Source organism: Mesitornis unicolor, unplaced genomic scaffold (assembly GCF_000695765.1).
Source record: "Mesitornis unicolor isolate BGI_N332 unplaced genomic scaffold, ASM69576v1 scaffold31456, whole genome shotgun sequence".
NCBI lineage: Eukaryota > Metazoa > Chordata > Aves > Mesitornithiformes > Mesitornithidae > Mesitornis > Mesitornis unicolor.
Genome location: NW_010193837.1, coordinates 29,432 through 40,857, shown reverse-complemented (window position 1 = coordinate 40,857; position 11,426 = coordinate 29,432). Strand labels below are relative to the sequence as shown.

General features: G+C 36.5%; 1 protein-coding gene across 1 annotated transcript in view; it reads left to right on the top strand.

The window, feature by feature from the left end:
* LOC104543082 (EGF-like repeat and discoidin I-like domain-containing protein 3) overlaps window positions 1–11,426 on the top strand; it is a gene marked incomplete at both ends in the record, with an annotated part of 41,976 nt that overhangs the window by 5,896 nt on the left and 24,654 nt on the right. Inside the window, one exon of the mRNA XM_010187592.1 lies at window positions 1,017–1,201. Coding sequence (XP_010185894.1) covers window positions 1,017–1,201 — 185 coding nt within the window. The remainder of the gene's footprint in view (window positions 1–1,016; window positions 1,202–11,426) is intronic.

Here is an 11,426-nt window from a genome sequence, read left to right as displayed (position 1 = left end):
GTGAGAAAATGGTTTCTTTTTATATTTCCATCTTTCACCTTTTTCTTAAATAAGCATCAAACATTACGCCACTGAGCCATATGTCCACCTTTCCTGATCTCTTGCTCGCTCTCCACCACTTGGCTTGCCTCTCTTTCCTGTATTTTTTTAAACCTTGAAACCACGCAGCTCATATACCTCCCTTAACTTCCAGTACTGTTGCTGCAGTGCTGCTACCAAAGGATGTCTCTCCTGTTGTCCGCTTCCTTCTGCCCTCTTACAGGTCCAAATGTACCTTCTGTGTTAGCAGTGTACAAGAGGATCATAGAGTCACTAATTTTTATTTTTATTTTCTTTTAATGGACACCCAACAACAAAAAAAGCCCAAAAATCTATGTTTCACTACAATCAAAATACCTCAATTATGTGGGGCATCCACTCATTTTAAACAAATAAGCCATTAATTCTCAATTTCTCCTAAGCAATTATCTCCTACCATTATCCCTCGTTCAGTTGTTTTTCTGTAGTCTTACACAGTGTCAGTGAGTGTTGGTGCTTTCTAAGTTTTTGGCTAGATGTCAAGTAATTCAAAATTGTAGAAGAGCTCAGTGCTTTTTAACATTTTACTTCAGCAGTGGCTTTAAGAAAAATTAATGTTTCCTGAGTAGGCAAACACGTGGTTGTTGTGACATGGCATAAAAGCATGATAAAATCAAACTGAATAGAGAAAATGATAGCAAGCTTCTGGACAGGAAAATAAAACCAAGAAGAGACGAAAGTCATCTATTCTGTTTGCTTGCCTTTATAAATTTATGCTAGGATAAAATAAGCTAAATTCTCTATCTTGTTTTTGATTCTTCCAAGGTAATGTGGAAATAAAGTGGCATTTTTCATTTGTTTGTTTACAAGTTACTCCAACAATATTCTTGATTAAAGCCTTTTCTTTGAGAATTGCGTTTTTCTTTTCCATAACAGAAAACCCAAATCTCTTACAAAAATAAGAATGTAGTGTCACAGATAATATTTTGCTGTTCCAGGCTGCTCTGAACCCCTGGGGATGAAATCAGGACACATACAGGATTTCCAAATTACCGCCTCCAGTGTTTTCCGCACGCTCAACATGGACATGTTCGCTTGGGAGCCCAGAAAAGCCCGGCTGGACAAGCAAGGCAAAGTTAATGCCTGGACCTCTGGCCACAATGATCAGTCACAATGGTTGCAGGTACAGTTTCACATACATATTCCCAAATGTTTATCTTCTCTGTGTTTCAGGTATGGAGTTGGTTGACTGGTTTAGGATTATATTCATACTCTTCAATTTCTGAGAGTAACCATCTGAACTCTGACACATGTAGGAGGTGAAGCTATGAAAACCCACACAGATCTTCAAGTCTTTGGTACCTTGGTACCAAGAACCCTAGAAAGTGCCTCAAAAAATAGTGCTCAAGGAAACCTTCACCTCCACTAGACAAGACTCAGAAGTTGTCCAGCAGCAATTAATTTTCTTTTGTTAATGGATGCAAATAGTAGTTGCAGATCTGTTTCACTGCTTGCTTTTGATATGTTTCCCTTCTGTCTTTCCAAAGCTCCTTGGAAAAGCGTATTTACTTTAGCTTTGCGCACACTAGCAACTCTGACCCATAGGAATTCTATTTGTCTAGATGAGACTGCTCAAAACTACCTTCCAACTTCTCTCTGAAGCTAGCAAATTCATTATAAAGCTGTGCACAGGGGTTGTTTTCAGCCTGGGAGTGATTTATACAAGTCAGTAATATGTTAATGTGAAAGACTGCAATAAATCACTGGTATGGAAGCCTATTTGACCTGTCACTGACATATTTACATTTTCTGAACTGTTGAAAATAGCGGTGGTTTTAGTCAGCTGCCAGTTTGCAGTGCAGTTCTCAGTGGGAAGCCTCAATAGTACTAGACATGGCTACTAACCCCCTGCAATCTTTTCACATAAAAATTATGACATATTAGCTTTTTTTACCTAGAGTTGCCAAGCAATTTAGCCATACAATTGCTATATTTTCTCATAGGTTTACACAAATACTGAAAGGAAGGGGCAGTTGCCTTGTCTATTTTGGTTTTGAATAACTGAAGATCCTGGATTTTGTGAAAGTTTTTTAGAGGAGCTTGTTGAAACAGCTGTTACTAACTTCTGGCGCGGAAGATTTTATTGCTGTGTTCTGAGGTGGAGAAGCAGATGAAAATATCTCTCCACATAAAAGAGAGGCAGATGTTTCACAGCCAGTTTTAGCCCCATCAGTGATACAAAGAAACTAAGGGTGTGCAGAGACTTCACAGGAATATCCTGTGGTGCATTATTCCTCCTGTGGGTGACAGTGCATTTTTAATTAACTACAGATGGCAAGAGGTTGCAGAGGTAATTCTTATATTCTAAAGTTTTCCATTCTGTTCTAAATGTGTCCATATTTGAACCTCCCTGAACCTCCAAATTTAGTCTGACCACTTGCACAGTCTCTCCAAGTCCTTGAAGTATCAGGGATATTCTTTTTTAATCTGATCCAAAGAAAGTTGTGAAAAAATATTCATCTTTTAGTTCATTTGTCATGGGACTATGATATGAGTTCAGAACTTCACAGAAATATGACCAATTTACCCTTCTCTGAAAGTGATTATACTGATAATATTTCTCCAGAAGAGCATCAAAACATTTCTGGTTTGGGAAAAAAAAAAAATAAAAAAAAATGAGGCATTAAACCCACTTGTTTTATCAGTACTTAAGCTGCTTGTTAACTTCTACTACAAACTAGTAATTCTGTATTCAGTCTGTGAGTATAGATGGACTCACATGCTTCAAGTTTAGGTAACAATCCTGTAAGAAAGACACGCCTGCCGTTTAAATTTCTCCATTCATTGTTGCTCTCTTTGCTGATAGTTCTCTATTTTTTCTTTAAAATGTGGAATATTGTGTTGTAACCTTTTAACACACTGACTACAATTTTATCATCATGCTGCTTTCATAGAATTCAGTAAAGACACATTTGGAAGGAAAAGCATGTGAAAGCAAATTTATTTGTATGTCCTTTTCCCTTAGCAATTACATATTACAAAGAATTAACCCAATCCATAGTATCCTAAAACATGCTTAAATTAAGTAAGACATGGATTTCTGGATTTTGCTGAAATGGCTGCCTTATCAATATGGTATTTCACAGTGTTAGCTTTCCATGACTTTTGAATTTTCTCCACGTGCCTTATTTGGTTTATCTTTTATAATTTTCACTAGAAAGCATATAAAATTAGATAAAAGCCTACTAAATGCCCTTAAAAATGATTGGTTTTATGTCTGGTATGTGGACGACTTGAACAGATCTGTTCTGACTTACACTTATTTTGGGGGACAATTACCCAAATACTCTTGCTATCAACTGTCCCTCTGTTTAAAAGCTTGTCTGCTGGCATACATCTCAGAGTGCCTGCTGTGATAATGGCTGCTGAAAGATGTTGTTTGCATCATGCATAAATCCTACTTACTACTTACGGGCAGTTCACAGCACATTTGGATGAACTTTAGAGATAAATTCTTCTCCATTATAAGCTGCAGTTATTTTACTCAATTTTCTCTCAGAAAAATTCTGAATCCTCTCTGTATTTAAAAATGCAGCCATTAACAACTATACTCTTTGTTTTAAAGTGTTCGGGGTTGCTGCATCCATAATTTAGCTCCAGAGATGGAAATATGACATATTATGTGGCTCTTCACAGAAACAGTGAATTTTACGATTCAAGAATACTATTCACCTTATTGGTGCTGCAGTTGTTCAAAATCTGTGTGATCTAGACTCTAACCACTTATGAACTCCGGATTCCCCACACAAACACCTCTACAGCAAACACCATCATTAATAATGGAAGTATGTGACATGAGGGAATACTAATGAGATTAGATGACCAAAATTGTACTTTTCCAGCTCAGTCATAATCTGGGTCTGAATCCCTCCACGTGATTACTCAAGGGCACTCTCTTCATGCCTTTAGAGATGGTGCTGCACTGATGATTTGTAGTGGGTGTAGATGAGAAAGTGAAATTAAAAAAAAAAAAGTAATGGTTTGCTTCCCATAATTATGTATAAACTTAGCATAAACTAAACAAGGTAAAACATTTCAAGTTAGTTACTGAGAAAAGAAAGAAAAGGCTAAACTTTGCTTTCTTTCAAGGCAGTTCCTTTCCCTCATTACTTTGATTTGCTTGTTAGCATCATTTGCTATCTTGAACCAGTTCACAGACTTTTCCCAGGATCTTTCGCTGAACTACCATGACCAGGTGGCTTTGCCAGTTTTGGGAGTACTTCGGCTCCTCCTGGATACAAAGTAGGACTGTCATTCCAGCCCATCACCTCACTCCCCATTTCTTCTGTTATTTGACATGAAAGGAGGCATTACAGAACTTCTCACCTTATGCCCACGATAAGGCACTGAGGCTATAAATATTCATAAATTCAATATAAAAATTTAAAATTATTCCTACTGATTATTACTACTGGGTGTCTGCTCTTGTAAATAGATTTTCACCATTCTGTATCTCATTTTCCTGGCTGAGACTATCATTCAAAAAAATTAACACTTTCTTCACAGTCCATTCCCACTCTACTACTAATTTTCACAGAATCACAGACTATTAGGAGTTGGAAGGGACCTCGAAAGATCATGCAGTCCAATGCTCCTGCCAGAGCAGGGTCACCTAGACTAGGTTGCAGAGGAACACGTTCAGGCGGGTTTTGAATGTCTCCAGAGAAGGAGACTCCACAACCTCACTGGGCAGCCTGTGCCAGTGCTCTGTAATCCTTACTCTAAATAAGTTTTTCTGCAGTTATAAATTATGAAATCAGGACAGCACCTTAAACTGTCTTTTCTGTATTTTCTGTTAGTTAGGTTTTGGTGGTTTAAAATATTTCCTTATTTCTGATACATCTTCAGATGCCATATCTGTCCCTGTATTGATTTACCACTCTCTCTCACTGCCTAATAAGAACAGCAACACCTTTAATGCTCTTCTTTGTTTGTCCTTCACCTGGTGCTTCAACAAGTAATTTCTCTGATGCTGTTTCCCTGATCTACCACCCTCTGCAATATTTCTTGGAGCTGAGGCACCTCAGTTCATTTGGTGTCTCCAAATAACTGGAAATTTCTTCTCCTTCCCCAACCATCTCCTTTGCATAGATTGATTTGTATGTTATCCTAGTTCTAACTTTCTAATTGTACTGGGTTATTGGTAGTATTTTATCTTAAAAGCAGTGATGTGCTGGGTTTTTTGAAGGCCTGTACCTCTACAGCGCACAGCTGGACGAAAAGGATGCCCATCTTGGAAGCCTGCTGAGGTTCTTTTGTATCTTCATATTATCTTCAGGTCACCAGCAGCATTGCAGTAGCTTTATGTTTTTAGTTGTACTTGAAGATTTAAAGCACTTTACTCACTGCAAAAATTACTTTCATCTGGTTGCTTACCTTGTATTTTGCTGCAAGGCTGGTGGAAAGTTCTGCAGATTGATGTTCATGAGTGATAAACCTGATACAGTTTATCCACGGTTTGTTTAAATAGTTACCATTGAGCTCAGATTATTTGAGAAAAACATGCCTCCCTTAACTAGTAGAGCAGAGTGACAAGCAATTTCTTATTTTAATGTTTCTCTTGCTGGTTGCATATGTTGGAATCAGCTAAGCACTATTAGGGAACAAAAAAGTTGCTGATAAATATAGCATATTGTTTGAAGACAGGCAAAGCAACTCTTAAATACCTACACATCTTTTAAAAAGTGATGATAGCCAGTAGTGTAATAAATTTAGTTCGGGTATTTCTCTGCAAACCTCATCTCCAGTATTAGACAATATTATTGAGATTTTTCATCAACACCATTAGAAAACAATTGTCACAGTGCTGCAATTGAATTTCAGTGTAATGCATGACCATCTTTTTTTACATCACAGAGCTGCTTCTTTGAAAACAAAGGTAAAATTGTATTCCAAGTAATTATTCACTTTTTGTTATATAAATGCAAAAACATCTCTATCTACAAAGTTTCATGCCATCATAGGATCTACTTATCTTCATTTTCTAGCATTTTTTTACCATGTTTGAGCTTCTAAGTAATCAAAGGAAAGAGCTGTTATTTAAAGGCTAAAATAGACACAGGTTTAGAATACTCTTATAGAAAGTAGACTTTGTGCTACATTTCTGTGGTATTTACAAAACTTGACAGTTGCATGTGTTGTGCTTTACACCACCAACACAAGTTGTTTGAAATTGTCTAAATACTAAGATAAATGAGGATTAAGAGAAGACAGAGCGTAACCATGTCTAATGCTACGTCAGCTCCAGCAGCCTCCTGCAGACCAGAGAACCACAGAATCATTAAGGTTGAAAGAGACCTCTAAGATCACCAAGTCCAACTGTCAACCCAACACCACCATGGCCACTAAACCATGTGCTGAAGTGCCACATCCACACACTTTTTGAACACCTCCAGGGCTGGTGAATCCACCTCGTCCCTGGGCAGTCCCTTCCAATGCTTTCACCACTCTTTCAGTGAATAGATTTTTCCCAATATCCAATCTAACCTCCCCTAGTGCAACTTGAAGCTGTTTCCTCTTGTCTTATCATTAGTTACATTTAAGAAGAGACCAAAGCCCACCTCTCTACAACAGCTAATATGAGCCTGGAGAGACAACCATGACTTTTTTTTTTACATTTCACTATTGGTTATATATATAAATATATGTATAAAAAACCTGATGCAAAGGGAGTAAACTACAGCAATTTTTAGTTTTACTGATTCTATATATAAAGTTTACATATATCATTTATAGGTATCTTGAATTACCTACTTTTAATGAGTTGCTTAGGCTCCTTTATAAATAATGGAAAGAGGATAGCATGCTCAGGGAATAATTCATCCTACCCTAAATAAATGCCTAAGTATTCTGTATGAATGACCCTGGAGATGTGCCTTTACTCTGTTAGCCACAGAGAGAGATAGACAATTAGCTTAAACTAGAAGATTAATTTCTGAATGACAAAAGTTACATGAGTTGAATCCATCTCTTTTTTAATATGAAAAGAGAACATTATTTTTCATCTTAAATTGGTTCACTAAGCTTTTTTTATTTTAAAAATAACATTCTTTCTGTCACTGAAAAAAGAAATGTTGTTTTCTGTCTATCGTTTAACTTCTCATCTGTTATTGCACCTGCCTCTGCCTTTTATTTTTGTTGTATGCATTTATTTATTTTAATTAATTCTGAAGAGTCTTAATAGTTCAGAAATCACTATACTGTAACATTTTATAAATGCTGAAAACAACTCATAAGGAGAAAAATATGTGAATTGTTTAATTATCTTTTGATTTGTGTTGTTAGCAAAGCAAGCATTAATACCAGTACTGGTTAAAGTAACCAAATAAATGGTTTCTGTCTAGCCACCAGCTTAAATATTTTATTTTCACACCCACCGTCTTGGGGGGGAGGGGGGGAAGTGCTTAACAACATCTTAATTAAAGAAGAACTTGAAAGACTCGGAATTCTTTACTGTGAGGGTGGTGAGACACTGGCCCAGGTTACCCAGGGAAGCTGTGGATGCCCCCTCCCTGGAAGTGCTCAAGGCCAGGTTAGACGGGACTTCGAGCAACCTGGTCTGGTGGGAGGTGTTCCTGTGCATGGCAGGGGTTGGACTGGATGAGCTTTAAGGTCCCTTCCAACCCAAACCATTCTGTGATGCTATGACTAGGATAAAATGTTAGTTTAAGAGCAATCTAGTAACTAACATAATGACAAAATCACATGTCTACTTGAAGGCTTGAACTGCTAAGCAGTGTATTGTTACTGTATTGTCTTTGAAAGATGCAGTAGTATTTGATGGGAATTGTAAACTCAGTTATAACATATTATAAACAAAGGGCACGTATCTTTCTCCACAGCTCTGATAAACCACAGCCATCACCAACAGATCAGGAATGGATTCAATGTCCTTTACATGTACAGCAACAAAAAGTCTCTCTCATTCTTCAGATGCAAAGTTGGTACTGTTTTTAAATTATGATTTCTCACAAACATAAAAGTGGGTTCTTAAATTTCAGATGGCAAAAGTCAAGTTGTGTAGAGATCAACCTTTCTTTGTGATACGCTTTTTGTTGGGATACTGAAAGATATTTACAGTCTGATAGTTCAGAGGATGCAGCAACATAACAGGGTAGGCTGTGATTAAATTTTTAATATGTATCTTCCCTTTTCCATGTTTTGCTAGAAACTCACTGCAGGTAAATTTTCCTAGAAAAAGCAGCCTGTGGTAGAATAAGGTAGTAATGAGCAAATAGTTCTGAGTAATTTAGTCAAAGACAAAAGCAGGTAAAGAAAGATAGTGGCTTCTGAATTGCACACAGTTATATTTACCTACTTTTCACTGCCTAAGCTAGAATGCTAAACAATACACTATACTGACTTCTTCACTTGCCCATAAATTACAGACAAGCTTATAACTAGATGATCATTATTTGCTTTTAGGACAGTGCATAGCTTGAGATGAACAGCAAGCTTTTTATCTTTGTTTCCCTTTTTTCTTTATTTTTTTTTAAACTCTGATCTCTATGTTGCCAATGCTTTTTTAACACTACTACCAAACACATAGCTTAGAGAAATGGTATCAAGAGGTATGCCTTGATTTCCTACCTGCCAGCAAATATTTGATGGCCATTCCAGAGGTCACCCTCTAACCCAGTTTCTCCCTCAAATCATTTCAAGTTAAATGTATTATTCACATTAATAGTGTTACTAAATTGTGCATTTCAGCACTGCCCTTCCTAAATTGCTTTTGACTTTGCAAAGCTTTCTTCTGCAATTCATTTTATGGAAATGTTTATAGTGGTAATTGAATTTAACCCTTGAAATTTAATAAGACAGTATAAAATCCGGGTTTATTTTGCCTTTTCAATGCTGTATTTAGGCTGTATTTTATCATTTAAGTAGCAAAGTCTAGAACCTTGGTAGAATAATGTATTTTACTCTGGGAAAATACAAAGAAATTTTTAGAAGGACAGGTAGAGTATAGAAGCCCTTTCTTGCAAGGTGTCCAGGAAATATGCAACAAATAGATACAGCATGTTTTTTTCCTGGAATAAAAATCTGTATGACAACACCTTCATACACAGGTACACAGTCTGTCAGAACTGTAAATTAGCTATGGTTAAGCTATAGGAGGAAAATGTTTCATTGCACTACTCTGTTCAGTGAATTATATTCCCTACTCTCTCTTATAAGTCTTCAGTAAAAAATGAGGAGTTAACTCAGTGTTCTTTGAAACATAACAAATTCATCATCACTAACAAAGATTACTTGAGAAGTTTCCATAAACTGTTGAATCATGTCTAGCTCTGAACCATTGCAAGAGAGCACTGTCAGTTCCCTTACAGACTTGTAGTTTTAATCTGTGTATCACTCCCCTGCAGATGAAAGTTAAATTGAATAATGACCCATTTCCTATTACAAAAACAGGTTTTGATCTTGCTTTAAAAAATCTGGAAGTGTAAGTGAAAAATCTCTGTTTTTTCTGAATTATGATGTACATAGGATTTGAGTTTGATGTATGTTTTGTTACTGTGTATTTACAGTGGAAATTTTGTGCTTACTTGATGGCAATAGCAGCACCTTCTGAAAATGGCATGCATTAAATTTTAATGGAAATATGTTAGTTTTTTCTTATTTTAATTTCCTACCTGTCTTATCTAGCTATCATTTCCACCAATTTGAAAGTGTTCTATCTCTGTCTGTGAAACAAAACCGTATTTTCCTTGCCCTCTCTTAAAATAACAAAATGGCTACAAAATTGGCTGGTCAGGAATACAAAAGGAAAGGATTCAAATATGTTTCTTAGTTGTGCCTTTGTCTTCTATGGCAGTGTTTCAAAATAGCGTCCACTATTTCCTAATAAAACTGTCCATTGTTTTCATAGCTACATCTGACTTAGTTTTAGACTCAAGCACAATTGAACACAGTTGTTGCCCCACAATGCTTTCTGTTGTGATAAGGCAAAAGAATTACAAAGAAAATACAGATGACAGGGAGAAATTAAGCGACCTTGACAGAGTCAAGTACCTTTAAGCAAAATATATACCGAACATAAAAACAGATGAGTTCAACACCAGTGCAGGGTGAAAGCGAAAAAGTGGAGTGGAACTGGGTCTACTTCTGTTTTCTGATAGCTCAATGCTTTGTTAAATGGACTGTGTTGTTTTTATTATTATGTGTGTTCCCAAACATTACTTCTTGACTAAGCAAGACACTTATATTTTCTTCATGTATCTGTCAAGATCTTGTGATTAAAATATACAAAGGTCTGAGAAAGCTGTTCTTCATTATATGGGCCTCTCAATATTGCATTTGTATGATTTCAGTCTTTATGCCACTATAAAAATGCAGTGACGTTATAAGATTCTGGTTGACTTCAGAACGTGTTTGCTCAGAATCTGCTTTCCATTTTCTTATTCTATTCCCTACGTAAAGTAGACAGAGGCAAATTGAATCCTCACTTGGCAAATGATGAACAGAGATCATATCTTTTTTGCTAAGTAAATAATGAAGTTGAGACACAAACACAAAGAAGCAGTGCTGGCAAAGGAACCTCAAATTAATCTAAATTAGAAGGCAACAAACTACCCTGCAGCCTTCTTCACGGGAGGGTGAAACGTGCTTAACCAGGCTGACATTCACCTAGCACTAAAATGCTAAGCAGAAAAATGAAACAGTCAAATCTCAGCATGTTAGAGCATCACATAAAGTAGATATGGACATCTCTCTTGCTGTTTCTGAACCTCAGCCTATTCATTGGTTTCCTCATGTATTTTTCCCTAATAACGTCCCAATCATAGCTGATTGTTTGTCTCAGCAGAATACTTAATACCTTGGGTTTTTTATTTTTCGTTTCCATGTTAACTCAAGTGTGTCTATACAGCAATGTGTTGCTCAAGACCCTCTTTCCACTCTGCTTAATAACATTCATTCTGCTTGATCCTCAAGTAATGCAAGAGCAGTTTCCCTGTCAGAAAACATGACATAAGAGAAAAATCTTAGCGGAAAAGGTAAGAAAGAAAGAGAATTTAAAGGGGAAATCACAGTGGACACAAAAATACTGCAACTAAACATTTCTTGAATTATCTGGATCTTGTTCAAGAGCATCTTGAGATTTATAATGTAGATCATCACAGCAAGCTCTCATTGGAATTTTCTCACTGATTTTGGGTTTCTGTCTGTGACTACATTTGCTCAAAGGAGCTGAGACTTAGCAGGCATAAAGGTAGAAACTAAGGCAAATTTTCTCAGAATGGAGATATGTTTTTTTAATGTATAGTTCATCTTTAACATCATGACAGAACTAAAATGATATCTGAGTTGACAGTGCTTGTGCTGATATTCAATACTTTTCTCTAAGATAA